General features: G+C 39.8%; 3 protein-coding genes across 4 annotated transcripts in view; all 3 read left to right on the top strand.

Annotated features, from left to right (window-relative positions):
• The first annotated feature begins 154 nt into the window (after positions 1-154).
• Positions 155-8,142, top strand: mob1bb (MOB kinase activator 1Bb). Its single transcript, XM_056404019.1, has 6 exons — positions 155-442; positions 1,511-1,677; positions 3,453-3,546; positions 3,966-4,099; positions 5,712-5,875; positions 6,010-8,142. The coding sequence occupies exons 1-6, from the start codon at positions 429-431 to the stop codon at positions 6,085-6,087; spliced, it is 651 nt and encodes a 216-aa protein (XP_056259994.1). The 5' UTR covers positions 155-428; the 3' UTR covers positions 6,088-8,142.
• A 974-nt stretch (positions 8,143-9,116) lies between these two features.
• On the top strand, positions 9,117-14,991 carry dck (deoxycytidine kinase). Its single transcript, XM_056403759.1, has 7 exons — positions 9,117-9,311; positions 9,621-9,736; positions 11,470-11,663; positions 12,484-12,631; positions 12,831-12,946; positions 13,302-13,401; positions 14,555-14,991. The coding sequence occupies exons 1-7, from the start codon at positions 9,197-9,199 to the stop codon at positions 14,579-14,581; spliced, it is 816 nt and encodes a 271-aa protein (XP_056259734.1). The 5' UTR covers positions 9,117-9,196; the 3' UTR covers positions 14,582-14,991.
• Positions 14,992-15,502: 511 nt separating this feature from the next.
• Positions 15,503-19,204, top strand: part of slc4a4b (solute carrier family 4 member 4b) — a 30,382-nt gene continuing 26,680 nt past the window's right edge. For both annotated transcript variants that reach the window (XM_056403728.1, XM_056403727.1), the window contains exon 1: positions 15,503-15,860. In XM_056403728.1, the coding sequence (XP_056259703.1) occupies positions 15,841-15,860 (20 nt within the window). In that variant the 5' untranslated portion in view covers positions 15,503-15,840. The remainder of the gene's footprint in view (positions 15,861-19,204) is intronic.

Here is a 19,204-nt window from a genome sequence, read left to right as displayed (position 1 = left end):
CAGCAGATTTCTCAGTTGCACGGCCATGTAGAAGAGACTTTTCTCTTTTTTTATTGTCAAATTATTATGCTTATCATTTTGATTCCACTAGATGGCAGCAAACGACAAACCTGCGTCTGATCTGCCCTGGGCGTCAGATGAAGAAGTTAGCATTACATTCAGTACGCTGCTGCCTCTCAGCGTACATAGCAGCAACCACTGGACCGGGCTGTCTGTGAAATTAACCTGTTTTTTTTCACACTATCGCGTGTTTACTTCTGGTATAGTAAGAGTTATTGTGGATTTTTCATAAGGACCAATTAAGGAAGCCCGAGAAGAACCGAGGACGTGTTGGAAAACAGAGTTTCGTGAAACAGTCCCTTTGGTCTGCCTCTACTCTGCTTGTTAGCCATTTGCCAAGAGAGTTATTTTCTGGGGCCCGAGGAAACATGAGCTTTCTTTTGTGAGTAATAAGTGTGTTATGTATGCTTATTTTGTCTGGCAATTTTAATTTGTATTTGGAAATTGTCAGTGGTGCTACACAACTAGCTAGCTAGCTAGTTAGCTAGCGATAGCATAGTGCAGGCTGCGACTACTTCCTGGACTCACATTCAGATGTTTGATGTGATTCATTTTGCTTTCGTTAGATTGTTTTGAAAATGACCACCGACATCGATAGTAGATCAACTGTAGCATAAAAGTACCCAATGTTCTTTATTGCCTCTAACCTGTGACCCATTTAATACCAACCTCAGATTAAATTGAACTGAGAGGGTTTCACAGTCTGGCCTGGGTATTTACTGGTGGGAACACTTTGTTGCTGCGAGCTAATCCAGACCCGATATGACACAACTCACCAATATTTTTCAAAGACAATGCTATTATTGATATTTAGGATGCAGGAGCAACATTAAATGCGCACTCTGGTGAGGATGTGTGTGTTTTTTGGTAACTGGAAGATTAGAAATACACTCAACCCTAGAAAACCTTTATTGAATTAGTCTCCACTTTATTATTTAAGTTAATTGAGTATAGAACACTCCCTTGTGAAGATTTGAAACTGATTCAAACTTCCTTTGTGCTGTAAAGCATGATTACCATCATAAAAGCCTCCTTTTAATGTCTATTATTCTCTCCATCTGCCAGGATTTTTGGATGGACTGGTGTTAGTAGATATTGATTCTGCAATTAAAAGAGCAACTGTTATAGTGTGTAACCCATGTAACCGTGTTGTGATGACTCACAAACATTCTTGTTTAATGGGGCAGTGAGAGAAATTGAATACACTACCTCTCAAAATGGCCTCATTATGCATTATACACAAAGGGTCCCCAACTCTGATTCTGTGAAACCCAAAAACTCAACTGGAGCTCACCTCTTTTGTCAGCATTTTTTTGTTTTAAAAGATGTTAACTTTGTGTGAGCAAAATGCCATTACCTAGGGGCCTTGAAAAACTCATGATTTATCATCATATTTGACTCCCTCCTTGTTTATCACACCGTGTCTTCCTCTTTGAAATGTGACTCACAGTGGAAACCGTTCATCCAAGACGTTCAAACCCAAGAAGAATATCCCGGAGGGTTCTCATCAGTACGAGCTGTTGAAACATGCTGAGGCTACACTGGGAAGTGGAAACCTGCGCATGGCAGTCATGTTGCCGGAGGGTGAAGACTTAAATGAATGGGTCGCAGTCAACAGTAAGCGCCAAATTTACCTTCCCCTCCTCCCTTGACACACCCTTTTTGTTACAGATTCCTGGAAGAGTGACTTAACCCTCATGCCTTTCTTATTTCTGTATCTGTCAGTCTCTTCTTAGTCTTTATATTTGCATGCTTCGCTGTAGTCTTATTTCTGAAATCTCAATTAATCCACATCAAGAATCAGTTGAGAGTGAGCTACCATGGTGTTAGATCTTGGCATCCCTCTAAAGACCATGAGCATTCATGCTGGAAAAACCACTGTGAATGTTAAATAGACTTTATTGTCTGTGCTATGAGAGCCTTGTTTATTTTCCTCTAAATTGAGATAAATGGCTGGTCAGGAGAAGCTTAATTTCCTCTTGCGTCAGAACGCCTGACTTGATTTTATTTAAATCCCTTTTACTAGAATACAACATGAAGTGATTAGGATTTGATTTATTTTGATATGGTCACTTTTTTACACTGGTGTAGAGCACATGATGTGCATGATGAAGAAACGCTGTCATTTGAGTCTCTTGAAGTTAATTGCAGTGAATGGGCTGCATTGTATGGCTTTGATACATTTTGGATTACATTTGTAGCACAAGAAAACTAAAGTAGCTAACTGAAAATCTCTCATTTGCTCAAACAAGTTCATACATTCTCTGACTTTGGTAACCGTACTAGAGAAACGATGTCCACATTGCAATACTTATTCTCCAGTTTCATCAAAGGTTAGTGGAAACGGATGCATATTGGTCACACTTACAGGAGCTTTTTAAAGTTGCACAATAAGGAGAAGTTAGATGAAAAGTGCTGTGAGTAATAACTTCCTCCACCACACAGTTTAAATGACTTAACACATGATCTCTGTTCACAAGAAGCAGCTCCTGAAATGGATAGTGACAGTAGAGGGAGAGACAGAGGGGGTTAGGTCTTGCAACAACAGTCCCTGGATAGAATCAAACTGGGGGGTGTAATTTTGTATGCGGCCTAACCACTAGGCTACCAGTGGTTTTCCTTTTTTTTTTTTGAACTGTCTTTTAGTTTATTCTGAATCACCTGAGCATCTCTGATTTCACGTGCCTCTGCTGTCTCTTTGCATATAGCTCTATGTCAGTCTAGGCCCTAGGAAAATCTGCTACAGTGGCAATGACTTTGCTACCTGTCATGGAAAAGTCAACATCTTGACATTGGTCATGAGCAAGTATCACGCTTGATCTCAGGCTGTAATCAGTTTAAAAACTTTTGTTGGCATATACTGTAGTGTGGGCTTTCAGCTCATGCTAAAATCTACAGCGTCCAATAAGCTTTTATGTCTTTTTTCGTTATTGTCAAACTGTCATTCAGCTACAAATGCCAAAGTGTTTGACTAAAATATCCTCAGAGGGGACTGGGCAAACCCTAATCAAACACTCAAGTGAGCTGGTGTCTCCTGAGACCGGACCTCACTCAAAACATATGCCACTTCAGCTGTTCAATATGTATTTTTGTCAAAGATTAGCAAAAGTAGCAACAACACTAACACTGCCAACCCTTTAAATGGATCTCTCCGACTGATGGAAAGCCAAAGTTGGCTGTATGCCCCTGGGAATGAGTGATAACACAATTCGTGCCAGATAACCGAAGTGTGTACTGGTCTACAGTCTGGTCTGGGCAGTGAAGTGGGGAGGGTAGAGGTCTCTGGGGAAACTTGATGCCAGTTATTTGTGCTGGCGCACATGGTGTTTTGTCTCATGTAAGCTTCATTCTAATGTTGTTGTTTTTTGTTTGTTTTTTTGCATTTTTTTCAGCTGTGGATTTCTTCAACCAGATCAACATGCTGTATGGCACCATCACAGACTTTTGCACAGAGGAAAGCTGTCCAGTCATGTCTGCTGGTCCTAAGTAAGTTTATATTTTTAGTTCTGCAAGCAGGTAGTCTCATAAAACCAACCAACAAACCTTGCTTCACTCATTTTGGTCTGTAAAAACTCAACAGGGCATGGGGTAGGTTTACAATTATAACAATTAAAGTGCAATTAGCAATAATTAGAATTTAATTAAACTTAAAAATGCAGCACACTTAAAAAGGCACAGCAGATTCTTAGTGTATGTTTTACCTGCTTGTACCTCACACAGATTTAGATTGCCTTCTGCAAGGTTGAAGGGGTCTATGTGAGACGGTGGAGAAAATCTTCACTGTCAAATACACAACATAATATTTTGTTGTGCATTAAATTGTATCATTGGTGAAGGAGTGTGAGCCCAGATGGAATCTGTAAACATTTTCAAAATGTAATGTTTGTCATCCATACTTCCTGTAGATATGAGTACCATTGGGCTGATGGGACCAACATCAAGAAGCCCATCAAATGCTCCGCTCCCAAGTATATTGATTACCTCATGACCTGGGTGCAAGACCAGCTCGATGATGAGACACTTTTCCCTTCAAAGATCGGTATGCTTTGTTTGTTTTCTCTGTCCTGTCAAAGCCATCCTTTCTTTGTGTGGTTTTACTCAACATTGGTGTAATGTTAGTAAAAAAAAAAAAAGAAAAAGGGCTCTGCAGCCAACAGGGGTATCTCTACTAACAAGTAAACTCATGAGAGGTTTTCTCCTTCCTGTGAACTTCAACTGTATATCACATGTATATATCAGCAATATAACCAGTCCTGTTGGATTGTCATTTGCATGTAAGCAAGTTGACAAATTTCAATTTGCAAGCTTCATTTTTACTATGCAACATTGTTTAAAATGCTAAAGGAATAGTCCGTACATGAAAGAAAGGGAAGAAGTATTACATTAGTGGGTGGGTTATTCAAGTCTTTTGGGGAACTTTATTTTTCAGCAAAGTACGTATAAATCCTGCCTGTTTGCTAAATAACATGTTTTGCAGATTTTTCAGATGAACACATTCAGAAATCTCCCTAGTAATGGATGTGTAGGGTACTTGAGGGTAAAGAGGAATAATTAGCATGCACACCAACATAGCTCTCAACAACTGAACTAGTTGAGGCTTGTGTTGTCTAGGGTGGAGCCCTGAACGGAGTTGGATGGCAGCCAGCACAGGTGCATGTCTGATCTGTTCCCTAGTACAGACACCTCAGGGGAAGGAGCGATGATTAAAGGTGCTCCCCTCGAGTGACAGAATTCGCTTCGGTGTCCATGATCAATAGATCTATTACTGGTGTTCATTCTGTGCCAGGGGTACAAACAAACAAAACAGGGAAGCACTCGTAAAATCATTGATCCACAGTCCTGCTAGTGGTCAAACAGTCCATATTTGATCAGGACGAATACCGGCCTCTAACCTGTGAATGGTTCATATTCCTGGAGGAATCAAGTTTGGGCCGTGTGCATGTCCAGCACTTAGTGGAAGGTATAATCTAGAACTCCTTGTCCTGTCTGTCACCGGCTTCTTTTGAATAATTGATGATGCTGTAGGTAGCTCTCTGTACACTGGGGGTTAAAAAGAGCTGTCCACCAGGCTTCTGTACTCCACAGCTGTTCAGTGAATCACTGGAGAACTGCACAACACTTCTGAAGTGTGGAGAGCAGTGCTGTTGTAACAACAGCAGAATGTCCTAACGACAGATAAACACTCAACACACTGTTACCGTGAAGTTGTTCTGTGTTGCAGTCATGATTGTTTGCACTTTACACAAATCATGCTCTGGCCTGCCTGCAGAGACATTTGCAATCCAGGAGAACATGCTGCAGTGGAGCCGTGACTGCTCTGAGCTTTTTCGACTTATTGAGCTGACAAGCAGCGATACAGAGATAAGAAGGAAAAAAATGATGCACCTCTTGAGTGATTGATTGAGTGAACTTTCATCATCTCAGTACATTCTTTTTATTGAAGCTATGCCTGAAGAAACCAAGCACGGTTGAACAGTATTTGGGCATTTTGAAACACAAAACATTTTTAGGATCCGTTTTTATCTGAACGTGTTTCCCTCATGTCATTTGCTCAACCTCACCACTGATGGAATGATCTACATGTTTCATTGTATTTTTGGATGATCTGATTGATCTCAACAGTTTTTCTTTCTTGCCCTCTTGTTCCCAAGGTGTCCCCTTTAAGCGCAACTTTATGTCCGTGGCGAAGACCATTCTGAAGCGCCTGTTCAGGGTCTACGCCCACATCTACCACCAGCACTTTGACTCTGTCATGCAGCTGCAAGAAGAGGCCCACCTCAACACGTCGTTCAAACACTTCATCTTTTTTGTTCAGGTAAAGAATCTCTGGCATCAGAATATTGGCTTTTGTGTGTTTTTCCTTGACTTATACAGTGTATTAGCAATGAAAATGTTCACACACAGTGTTTAATCTGATCATGTTTGTTCCCTTTCCTTTGTCTTTTTCAGGAGTTCAACCTCATTGACAGGAAAGAGCTGGTCCCACTACAGGAGCTGATTGAAAAACTGACAACAAAGGATAGATAAACAGCAGTGTAATCCTTATTTTATTGGTCTTCTAGTTTTTGCACAGATACCCACCCCACCCTGGCTGTACGTATGCAGTATATACTATATTTCCATTTGGGGAAATGTTTTTAAAAAAGGCCAGGAAGAAGGAAGGGTCTTGATAGGTTTAAGGCACCAGGACTAATGCTATCAGGGATAAAACACTTAATTGAACAAACTACAGATTAACATAATAGAGAAATGGTTTTAGCTGTATGGAAAAATCCCCAGTGTTCACTCATGGCTTAATTTTGAGATAGTATAGGCATATTAGTTTTCTATTAGACTGCACAGATGTTTTTTTTTTCCACTTGGATTTATGGCAACACGAGGCATTTCCATGCTCTTAGATTCCTATTTCCAACTCACCCACAGGGGAGAATACAGTGGAAGTAAAGTTGCTGTATCACAATAGGAGGGTTTCATTGGTGTTATGGCAAGAATTTAAGCCTTTTAGCCAATTCAACAGGAGTTGTTAGTTATTTTATTCATTAATCTACATTGAAGGAGCTGGGTTGCAGTTTGCTACTGTTCACATCTGTAATAGCCCTCACATCTGTATCTTTCAATACAAAAGAATCCTAAGTGCCTAGCATGGCTCATAATTGCCCTATATGAACAGTGAGAACTGCAAGAAGATAAAGGCCATATACCACTGACACGTTGGACACAGCATTAAATTTTCCTCTCCACCTTCCTTTTAATTTTCTGTTTCTCAAGTCCCTCTTACATCCCTTTTCTATTTCTACCATAACTTGGTTCAAAAATAATTTTCTCTGCAAAACCATCTCCTCATCAAACATATCATATGTAGTTACAAAGTCCCTTCGCCAACTGTTCTGTGCAGGTAATGATAAATGAATGTTTTGAAGGACATATGAGTGAGGCTAGAATATTGTCATGTTGTAGCAGGGACTGAAAATTAATTTAACTTTTAGCATTTTCTAGTAACATGTTCCTGTGTGCTAGTTTTTCCCCAAAAAAACTTATAAGTAGAAACACAGTTTAGGAAAGGTCTGCAAGGGATCTAAAACCTTAAAGTGTATTTTAAGGTAATTGAATAGTTGTAGATAAGTGTGTGACAACCTCAACTGTTTAAAAATAACAGCATTTTGAATCAGATTTTGAGACATCCCTTGTTATCTCGCTAGCCATAAAGCACTTTGAACAATTTTCCTGACCTCTCTTGCCTGAATGTTTATTCTGCATAGACCGTGCTTTGTGAGAAGCTGTATCATGTGACTGATCATAGTTTGGTTCCTCTCTTATTTCCCCAAATGAATGTTGAATTGCTTAACCTCCTCTGAAATCAGCTATAAGGCACAAGTGAGATTTCTTTTGTTTGGTGTGAGTTGTTTGTTGCTGTGCTTCAAACAGCAGATGCATGTACCCTTCCCCCGAATCTCAAAGTGTAGTTTACTATGCAATAATTGACAACACTAAAAGGGTTACCAGTTGGCTCATTCATACTTTATATCCAATGTTAATTTTCCTTTTATTGTGCTTAACTTCTGGTGTAGGTTAAAAATAGATTTGCTTCTCATTCAGGTTTGGTTTCAGAAAAAGGTGACATGAACATTTTATATCTGAAATTTGTCAGAGAGGTGTAATACTTCATTGCACACATGTAAATACTGAGGGTTAGACCTGTCTTAAGAATGATTTTCAGAGAGCATGGAGTGGTAGCTTTGGGTTAAAAGAATGCATTGAGTCTTTTTAGAGGCTGCTTCCCCTTCCCTTATTTGGATATTAAATTTTGTTTGTTTTAATTGTTGAGTATCTGTTTCCACTTCCTTAGCTAACTATTATGAATGTTACTGCTCATCAGATACCTGAAAATGTAATAGAAAATCAGTCATCCTGATGCATCTCATCCTTATGAAATGCCCGTAACATAGCCTATTGCCTACAGTTTTTCCTCCTTGACTGTAATAATTGATGAAATGTTTGTAAATATTGGCTTGGTAGGGGTTTTCGATGCTACTGAATTGATTTATGCTGTTTACAAGGCGAATAAAGGTGGTCTTGACTCTTTGAATGAATTCAGTGTTTACTATATACCAGTAGTTGACATAAACTGAACACACTATTGAAGTAATGTTGGCTACTTGAGTACACGTTTCAGTATTCCAATTCTATGCTACTTAAACTCCACTTTATTTACTTCAGGTATAGTTACGTTTCACATTAAGATTTTGTTTTCAAAATGTAGTTTATAAAATATTGCATTATTTTAGATTAAACTATTGTAAAGTATATAAAGCGGTTAGAATAAGATCTGCTTCAAGCAACTTCAATATTTAAGTAAGCTATACTTGTACTTGAATATTTGTATTGGTATAACACTGACAGGAGGTATAGTAAATATCTTTACTTTTAATACATGAAGTACGTTTTGTTGCCAGTGCCTTTGTACTTTCACTAAAATAACATTTTCAGTGCTGAATTTTTACTTGTAGTGTTTTTTTAAATTGTGAGGTTGGTGCTTTTAATGCAGTTTGTGAAAGCAAATACATACATTGACTCACGTAAATGTGGTCGATTTTAGGGGAACTTTACTTAGGTATTTCCATTTTTTTCCTCTCTTTTTCTCCACTACATTTATTTCCATTTATTTAAAAAAAAAAAAAAAAAAAAGCTACATTGAAGTTCCTCCCACATATTAATACATAAACAGTAATTGTCAAATAATATAATAATAAGACACTAACAGTAGCCACTCTGCATAAGAAATACTTTTACTTTTGCCACTCTTAAGTACATTTTGTTGCTAATACTAGTGTACTTTTACTTCTATATGACTGAAATATTGAATGAAGGACCTTTACTTGTAATGAAGTCTTGTATAGTATGTTTTCACTATGTTTACTTAAGTAAACATTTTAAATCCACCGAGTGCACCAACATAAAAACAAACCAGTCGGCTGAGGCGCTGCAGCTGCTTCCGGGGGGGCGGAGCCACATCTGTGTGCAACCCACCGCTTTCTGACGTTTGTTGCCGCCAAAGCTTGAACAACAAGGCGCCCTCTCCTGCAGCAGCTGCAGTGTCCTCTTTAATCAAAAAGGGAAACTTATTTACCTGCTGAAAATGTCTTTCACTCCGAAGAGACGCTGTCCGGATTCAATGAACGATTCAATGAACGACTCCATGAACGACTCAATGGAGAAAAGGATAAAGCGGATTTCAGTCGAGGGAAACATCGGTGAGTTCACGGCTTCTTATTTATTACAAAAGCGAAATGTCACATTACAAGGCAGCTTAACACTTTGAACTACTGGGGTAGTCAGCAGGTGGTATGTTAGCTTGTCTGTGTGTAATACCTGGTAGATTGAGACAGTCCTTACTAGTTTATCGATTACATTTCTTAACTTTAATTTTGCCGCCAAATGCCAGATTACCAACTGTTGCTGCCTCTTACAAACGATTCCCAAATAAACCCTCATAATGTGTCGGTAACTAAATGTCATATGCGATATATCTGAACTTCTTGCACCTTTTTTCTGTGTTTTAGCGGCAGGTAAATCCACCTTTGTGCGCTTCTTGGAGCAGGAGAGCGCGGACTGGGAGGTGGTACCAGAGCCCATCGCCAGGTGGTGCAATGTCCAAACAAAAGGCAGTGACTTTGAGGTATTGTTGACATGACAGTGATCGACCAGTGTTTGAATGATGATCCTAATCCAGTGCTGCCAAGTGAACATCCATTCATACACCTCAGATAAGGTTGTGAAATTGCTTTGATCAGCTAATATTTATTGTAAATAACTAATATAACTACCAGTTTGAGTCCAAACGTGATGTTTTTAGGACGGCTTAACATATAATATGGGTTAGTTTTCATTATGCTCCTTCAGGGGAACATGATCCTCCAGTCGTCTGGCCTCTCGCTACCACTCATTCAACACGCAGACAGGGCACACGTTAAGATAACTGGGGAGAGTCTTCATCTGTGTTTAGAGTGCAGCTGCCATCTGCCCAGTTATGTCTGCACTGGTCACTGTTATACCACCATCACCACACACCCAGAGGAACAGATGGTCCCACTCTGGACCGATGAGCATGCCATCATCAGGGCAAACATCTCTAACCCTCCCACACAGCTGCAGGCCTATAGCCGCACCCTCTGGCCTTATTTCCTCACCCACATACTGCGACTGTATTCAGATGCTTGCTTCCAGTATTTTGAATCATATCACTATCTTCATATAGTCCGTCTCATGGTGATAAAGAATACTCAACACCTGAATTAACTTAATTTGGAAATGTAATTAAACAGTGTGAATTCTGTTGCAATCTCTTCTATATTACAGATGAGCGCTTGCTTTTTATTGTAATGATTCTGCAAACTGAATCTTTAACCAAATCTTTAAGCCAAAAAATGTAATTGTTTGAACTCACTCAGTCCGGCTTGACCAGTGAAAAGAAAATTAACATGTTTATATCTAGATTTTTTATTTATTTTTTTATTTTTTTAAATATTAATCTTTAATCATCGATAATCTATAATTTTTAAATGTCAAATGATCAAAAGGTGAAACAAAAGTCCTCACAAAGACCATCCAAAGATATGTTTTGTTTTGTTTTATTTGGTACAATTGTGCAAATGGTGCTGTACACTGCACCGCACACTGTGTGGGACAGTGTAAAATGATAGGGGAGGTATTATCAGTATGTAAGACTCTTCAGGATTCTTCTAACAAGACTCCTGGCTGCCACCACTGTGATCATTCAGTTACAGTAGTTTGGTCATACGCCCTCTGCTGATCATTGGACGGTGTGTGTTTTTTTTAGAGCTGCTGGGAGTTTGCCTGACTTGCCATTAAAAAAAAACCAAACAATGAAATTAGAAAAAAATGACATTGTACATAGATGTATATTTTTTCATTTCGATCAGATGTGGACTATGAGGGTTTTGGAAAAGCTTGCTTCGGTCGTTGGTCATGGATGTTGTAATTATTTTAAGTTAAAGACAAAAATGAAATGATGTACAGCAGGTAGAAAGACAGCATGTACGTAAACCATTGAGTTCAATTCCCATAAGTAAAAGATTTAGAGGGTAAAGTTTTGAATTAACTTTACAAAAGTCTATGTTTCTTAACTGTCATAGACATTAACCCTAATTTTTATATAATTATTTGTGGTTGTGGGCTGTAGGGAGACATTTTTATACATCTACAAACCTCAAGTAAAACTGGTGAGACAGTGGACTGAATGTAAAATGTGTTGTTTGTACAAATATTTCCACAGTATTTTTTCACTGTGCATGTAGAATATTATCTGTATGGTTGCAACAGATTCATTCATCCCCTCCATTTGAACAGGGAAACCTCACTGAAACTCACATTTTGAATTTGATGCACTAGGAGCTGACCACATCTCAGAGGAGTGGAGGGAACATACTGCAGATGATGTACGAGAAACCGGAGAGGTGGGCCTACACCTTCCAGAGCTACGCCTGTATCAGCAGGGTGCGGGCCCAGATCAGGTCGGCCAACGGGAAGCTGCAAGAAGCTGAGAATCCTGTGCAGTTCTTCGAGCGGTCCATCTACAGTGACAGGTATCCGCAACAAAACCAATGACATGAATCCAATTAAAATTATTCTTTAAACTTATTTCCCCTATCACGGCGAGCGTAGTTATCATGGAATACAGTGTTTGAAAATTGTTCATTCATATGGAAAAAATGTTTTGAAAATGAATCTAACAGTTTTAATAACTGCTCAAGTCAATTATCAGGTAATTGGCTGCACAGTTAATGGAAATATAATCGAAATCGCAACATGGCCAAGTGCAATATCCAAATCGCAGGAGCTGCAGTTTTTAGGTAAAATGTGTCTCAACATTTGAGCCTAAAATCATATCATATATGCAGACGTAAGGAAACGTGTTTGTTGGTACAAGACCCAACAAAAATAAAAATAAAACATTCTGTGAAAATATTGGGCAATAACAATTTGTAAATTGAATATTTTAGGGTTTTGTAGTTGTAATTGGGAGATGGCACTGGAGGCTCTAGTAAAACTGTACTGGGCATTTTTCAGTATTTCCAGGTTATTTATACAGATTTTAATTTATTTTTTTTGTATATAATTCTTATCAGGAAAAAAAAAAAAAAAAGGCACATTAATAATTAATGAATTTACCGTTGCAGCCCTACTGCTGATGCATGCCTAGACTCAAAGGTTTCTGTGTGGGCTGCTGAGTGGTAATGCTTGAATGCAACCAAAATGAACAAACGTACCTTTTCATGTTCGGTTTTAGTAACTTATAGAATGTACTAAATGTTTTAATATGTTTGTGTGATGATCAACAGTTTATAAATGGGATGAAAATAAAAATCCATGTTCATTCCGTCTCCTGCACTCCTGATGTCCCAGGTACATCTTTACAGCCAACCTCTATGAGAGCGGGTGCTTGAATGATACTGAGTGGTCAGTGTACCAGGACTGGCACGGCTGGCTGCACAACCAGTTTGGCAAGCACATCGAGCTGGATGGTATCATCTACCTCAGAGCTTCACCTGAGGTACTCTCCCTGGTCTCAGCAGCTTCTTTTACTGCATTGTTATTCAATGACCTCCAGTTATTGAGCTTTTTGTTATGGAAAACAGCTGTTTCTTCTCTTTAACTCGCATTAGGGCAAAGGAAAGAATTTAAAGAACTGATAAGGAGCTTTATACAAATGCCAATCATTTCCTTCCTTTTTGTTGTGTGTGTGTGTTTAGAAATGTTTAGAGAGACTGCACCTGAGAGGCAGAGAAGAAGAGCAGGACATTCCTCTGGAGTATCTAGAGAAGCTCCACTTCAAGCACGAGAGCTGGCTGCAGCACAAGACCATGACGTGAGCAAACACATGCAGACACAGACTTTTATGTCATGTTTGCACCAGAAACTGTGCATCTCCGTGAGAACAACAGATGTATCTGTGTTATAGAAGAGTTACCGACTGACCTCGGGCGAAAGAAAAATACCTCATTCATGCAATAACCTGAGGGCACCTTAGAGACTGAAGCAGTTTTTGATCCATGTGATCAGCAGCTGCTATGTGAATGTGTTCAAGAAATGCAATACAAATGTTTTAAAAAGGTTAATCTCCTTAAGGAAATAACTTTAAGAATCATTTTAAAAGGATGCTGTGTCCTGTGTATGAATTATTAATCACTAACAGAAGGTTCCTTATCTTCTCTGGCCCACAGTACGGAGTTTGAGTATCTCAATGATGTGCCAGTCTTGACCATAGATGTGAATGAAAACTTTAAGGGAAATGACAACAAGAAAGCCGACATGACTGAGAAGGTGAGTGATGGTGAAGTCATCTTAAAGACTTTAAATGGTCAAGTAATGCTTCAGCGTTAGTCTCCAGTCACATATAGCAACAGGAAGTTGAGCTGAAATTTAAATATACTGGTCTTTTCTGTACGATTTAAACTGCACACTATAAATCTCACTGAGCTGGATCCCTTGTACTCAAGTATTTTCATTTTATGTTGCTCTGTACTTCTACACGAGTACACCTCAGAGGTAAATATTGTACTTATATACTATACTACTCAACTGTAAAGTGGTTAAATTGGCTCCATCTCCACCAGCTGCAACATTTTCATGTTGCTTATTTGCTGATGCATCGGTGAATATAATCTAATGATGTGTAAAATATAACACAGACAGCATAAGCATTAATTTTAAGTTGTTTGTCTGTTACTGAGGCTTAAGTTTTCTTACGAGAGCAACAAATAGGTGTCAGTATTTTTTAACAAAGGGTTTTTGTTTTGTTTTTTTTAGTCTTAATTTGAAATTCTAGGAACCAGTTATTGTTTTTCTCTTAACAAAATGAGACTTTTATGCTTCTAGAAATAGACAAAGCACTTCAATAGTGCATTCTACCTTCATAATCAGGACAACTTGTGGAATAAGGAATACTTAGGTCAAAGGTATATGGAAATTTTTGCTTATGAAACTTATGTAATTTTACTGGTTAAGTTTTCACTGTTGGACTTTTACCTGCAACCTAATATTTTCATATTGTGACTGATTGTGGAGCCTTGTAAAACATGTGTATACTGTGCTGTTTGGGGAAAAGCAGGCTTAAAGGAAGGGATTTAAAATGCATTTTTGGGGGGAGGTTATGCATTTCTGAGTGTGACCTTTCTGATACTGACACACACGCACACACCTAGGTTTCACTATATGGAAATGAGGCCTGAAGAGTTGCTTATGTAGCAGTTTCATGTTGATGGTAAACACGGGCGCTTTTTCGACATTTCACTTCCCATTCAAGTGTCATTAGCAAGAAATGGAGCCAGTTACACACACAACGCTTTGTACAAATGACATTAACCACCGTGTCTCGGAGCTGGTGTCGCCCAACAAAGAAATTCAAAGTCACAATTCTCACCGATGTTAAGTTTCCACTGGAAATGCTAACGGCTTTCCTGCTGTTCTTTTCCAGGTGAGAGAGTTCTTGAGCACGTTGTGAAGATGGAAAACGTAAACGGTGCCCACAGGAGGAAAGAGTGGACAGAGTATTATTATTTTTAAAACAATGAAATATCTCAGCAGTGACAATTCTTTTTTTTTTTCTTTTTTTTTTTCCAAACTTTTTTGTCTACACAATCATTAAAAATGATCTGTTCTGTTGAATTCATTTTAAAACACTTTTAATGCTGTTTTCTTTAAATATTTTTAATGCCGTTTTTTATGTATGTGGTGTATTTATCAATGCTAGAATGTACAGTGTGTCTTTTCTGTGGCAATAAATTGGAAGTAGATGAACTAATTTTGAGTGTTTGTAACCTAACTCTTGTAAAAAATGCAACAAAAACACCTTGTTGTTAAAACTTGATGACTATTCTTATTATTGTTGTTATTAAACAAGCATGGAAGTCATAACTGGTTCTTGTCTGGTCTTTCAAGCTCTCCAGAAGATGTCGCCGGTCCTCATAGCGCTGCAGTCAGCTATTCCTGTCTGCTCAGCTCTACCTGGTATCTCCAATAGGATTTGAGGAACGCTACCTGAAATAGTTGCTTTAATTTTCACCTTTTTAATGCCTTTATAATTACAGAGATTAGAAAAGAATGCACAACTAGGCAAAGCTTGCAGACTTTTTGGTGCACAGCAATGATAAATGATAGTGCATAAAGTCCAGTTATTGTTTAAGGTGTTTGGATGTCTGTGACTGAGATCCACAAGAAATGATCAGGGTCTGTTTTTTGTTTTTTTTCACATTACTGGATCGGTTGAATATATAATTTGCATTGTTTCGGTTGCAGCGTTAACAACGCAGAAACCATTTGACAAGTTAAAGTGTTCGGTGCGCCACCCAGGAGTAACTTTCTGACCTCCACCCCCCTGGTGGCGTCACGCAGGAGGCGGGATGACACTTTAAATATGGAAAAAGACACGCTGCACCTCACAGAGTCGCTCCACACGCTTCCAGCCAGACACCAAACGAGCCTTTTCTCCAAGATGTCATCTGGGCACGACCTGAACAAGTCCAGCACGATATGAAGATTGTGTCTTCTGCGTTAGATTTGATTTGTAGAGTCGAAGAAATCATTCCGGCGAGATAGCTCCAGCTCCTGGACTTTCTTTCTCTAGTTTCTATCCACTGGAAAAGCGCGACAGCTAGAGTAGGCGATCTCCCAAACACCGACCACGAGAGTGACTTGGACTGAGCAGAAAAACGATCTACTGGACGCCACGCTGATCATCTTCAGAGGCGAAAGTTTGCCACCATGAGTTCCGACAAGAGCAAGTAAGTTTATCATGTCTCCTCTTTCCTTATTAAACTCAACAGGCTGGTTGTGGTGGAAACTTTACCTTGTAGCTCGCAGACCATACCTTCAGGGACGTTTCCTGCCCAGGTGGAGAAGTGGAAATTAGGCGTCAAGTGAATGTCAGTCACCATTAATCTGAAACTGGACATTCAGAGTGTTATCCGGCGTCGTTTGAGCTTTGTTTGTGCGTAAATCTGGTCTGAGTGGCTCATCTGGGTTCAGTTGGTGTCTGGTTCCATACCTTTTTTTTTTGTTTGTTTTTTTTAGTAAAACTTTTGCAGACAATTTTTAGACTGTTTATCACGTTAGGAAACGTTTTCATTCATTTGAGTTACACTCTTTGGTTTTGATAAGACGCTGCTGTCGCGTCGCTGCGGCTACAAACGGCCACTAATCTGTTTTCCAAGAACCTGTCACTATCAATTAGCGAGACGCAGGCAGCGCAGGCCAAGTGGTGCAGCTCGTGTCTCTGGCGCAACTTTATCAATAAAGCTGTGTGTACCTATGCCCCACAGCCCATGCGGCCTATGAGCTGACACCCCCCCACATGCAGCGTGGGCCGGTGTGTGCGCCCAACATTGCGCAATGACGCTGAGGCCAAATCTGCAACAAAACAGACTTCAAGGAAAGTGTGTGTGTGTGTGTGTGTGTGTGTGTGTGTGTGTGTGTGTGTGTGTGTGTGTGTGTGTGTGTGTGTGTACACTGTTCTTTTCTCATGTGCAGCCAGTTTGAGGTAGTAACAGATATTAGGACTTACAGAAACAGCTGGGCGGGGCACAGTCACTCAGTGTTCACCGCCTCCAAGCAGCAATGGGTGAAACCCAGAGGAGCGTGTATTGACTTTCTCTGTCTCCTTTTTTTACAATGGCAGCAGAAACTGTAAGAACACAACTCGGCTCTCTATTGTTCTTGAGATTGTGAAACCTGGTTTGCAATGAGGAAATGTCATTGTCTTCTTTTCTTTTTGCTTGACACTAAGTGGAAATCTTGAATGCTCTTTTGTGCAGTGCTGATTGATGCACTGTGCAATTAGACATTCATCCATTTACTCCTCCGCTCAGGTGTTGTGTGGAGGGGAATTCCATAAGTGAAATTGTACCTGAGAGACAGGGCAGGTTAATTACAACTCCAGTTATTGCATAAACCGTACATGGTAACTGGCATGTGACAGGTGTCCTCTTTCACCTGTGTTCTTGGACATTTTTACATCATCAGCCAACCTGTTTGAACCTATAAACTGCTGCCTATACCTTCTTCTTCTTCTTCTTCTTTTCTTCTCCCCATCAATTAAGTCATTTTCAAGCAATTAACACCAAACATTTACTGGCTCTAGCCTTTCCAATGTGAGGATTTCCTGCTTTGGTGTTTTATATCACTTGAATTTGGATTTGCTTTAATAAAATTAGTCATTTACAGAGGCTTCTTTGGACTCTGGGCAACGCTTTCACTATTTTCTGATGTTTTATAGATCAAATCATAATTTGTAATGTAAATGATTGATAGTCGCAGCCCTAAAATAAGAAATTACGGACTCTTAAAGTGATTATGTCCCTTCAGTGTCACTCCCTTCCTGCAGACTTGAAAGGTCTATATTGTTCTAACCTCCAGAGAGGATTGCACAATAACTGTGGTTTGACTTTTTTAACTTTGAGATCCATTGTAACTGTCTGATTTCAAGCTGACTGCTGCCTCTGTTCCCTCTCTCTGTCAGCGGAGACTAAAAGTGTTTTACAGCCACTTTTTTAAGCCATCAGGGGTTGAGGGTTTGATTCTCAAAGGATGCATTTTGGGTGGAGTATCACTTTAAGCTCCATAAATCATCATTACTGTTCTGCTGGTTGGACTCTCACTCATGGTGAACCTGGCTAGAGGTGGGCAGGCGGGGGGGGGGGTTGGGTGCGTCATTCTGTAAAGAGATGGGGATGATCCCTGATCCCGAGCAGCTGATCCTGGCTCCTCACGCAGCTGACAGGTTTATCCAGTCTCATGAGGTCACCGAGAACCCGAAGCAGCGAGAAGTTCACCAGCAGCGCGAGGTGGCTGCAGCTGGTTGCTCTGACCCTCACCCAGCTTTCTTTATTTTTTTTTTGATTAATCAGGCAGGGGAAGTCATGGCAGGAAATGAAAGAAGATCAAGAAGATTTCCTGCATTTGCAATGACATGAGAAGAGGAGACACAAGATCTTATGTCTCATGTTTTCATACACATGATACAGATTCCGCCTCTTTTTTTTTTTCCTTTTGAGCTACATGACTTTAACTCAAGGGTAAATCGTTTAGACTGAACTGACGAGTACTGCAGAGTAGACGTCTCAGCCTTTCTTCTGCTTTCCACCTTCACAAGCCAGTAAACCTGCAACATGAGCTTCCTTTGCTCTCCTGTGCGGCCATCGCTTTTCTGACGACCCTCTTGCTGTGATACATGACCGACCTCCACACACACATGTACAATGTTTGTGTAAGAATGAATTAAAATGGCAACACCTGTCTGTTTGTATAGTTTTGACTGTGTCTCCTCTCTGACCATATTGTCACTGATGCATTTGTGTGTGTGCGAGCTCCTTGAAGCTGTTGGTATTTTTCTGTATGCTCTGTCCTGGAGGGAAAGAAAGATGGCGTACAACACGCACACACACATCTGCAGCTAAATGAGAGCGTTGACCCTCTCCACGCAGCGCTGTGTGGGAACTTGACCTCTCCTCTTTTTTTTTTTTTTTTTTTTGACAGCAACAATGGGCAACAAAAGGAGGGTACAGAGGCTAATCACTGTATTACTATTAGCTTGTATATTTGGCGCTAGGCCCGGCCGCTCCTCCTCCCCGTCCTCCTCGCTCATTTGATCTTGGATCTGGTGGCTCGACATTATGTCTGCTATCAGCGTTTGTACCTCGATCTCCCTCAAGGCCAGATACCGTATCCACTGGGGGAAATTCAGATGAGCTCGCAGTGCAGAGCGGAGGAACAAGTTGTATCCTTCCTGACTTTGTTTATTTAGTTTGTGTACACTGCTCCCATCCCCTGGTTTTTTCAAACTGTGTCGTCCTCTGTCAAATATTTATGTTTTGTGGTTTAACAAAACTATTCTCATGGTCAGATTGGCTATGACGGATGAGCTCCTAAATTTGATACTGGCACGCTTATATAGTCTGAAGGAATAGATTGACTGAATCTAAACTGTGTTTATTATCAAGTCTCATTAGAAATTAAACAAAAGTAAAAATATATTTCTAGTGCAGTCCGCTGCTGGCCTCAGTTTTTTTTTTTTTTTTGTAGTCAGACATCGGTGCATTGTTTCCTTTGTACCTGCTTTTGACAGAAGTGC

This window comes from Seriola aureovittata, chromosome 18, assembly GCF_021018895.1.
Source record: "Seriola aureovittata isolate HTS-2021-v1 ecotype China chromosome 18, ASM2101889v1, whole genome shotgun sequence".
Classification (NCBI taxonomy): domain Eukaryota; kingdom Metazoa; phylum Chordata; class Actinopteri; order Carangiformes; family Carangidae; genus Seriola; species Seriola aureovittata.
Note: the sequence above shows the minus strand (reverse complement) of the source record. Positions and strands in the feature narration are given on the sequence as shown.

Excerpts from the sequence above, each read along its gene's own strand:
- mob1bb (XM_056404019.1), top strand. Across the intron at positions 1,678-3,452 it reads TGAATGGGTCGCAGTCAACA|CTGTGGATTTCTTCAACCAG; the intron begins GTAAGCGCCAAA and ends CATTTTTTTCAG. Across the intron at positions 3,547-3,965 it reads GTCATGTCTGCTGGTCCTAA|ATATGAGTACCATTGGGCTG; the intron begins GTAAGTTTATAT and ends TACTTCCTGTAG.
- dck (XM_056403759.1), top strand. The coding sequence starts at position 9,197 with ATGTCTTTCACTCCGAAGAGACGCTGTCCGGATTCAATGAACGATTCA. Across the intron at positions 11,664-12,483 it reads CGGTCCATCTACAGTGACAG|GTACATCTTTACAGCCAACC; the intron begins GTATCCGCAACA and ends CTGATGTCCCAG. Across the intron at positions 12,632-12,830 it reads ACCTCAGAGCTTCACCTGAG|AAATGTTTAGAGAGACTGCA; the intron begins GTACTCTCCCTG and ends GTGTGTGTTTAG.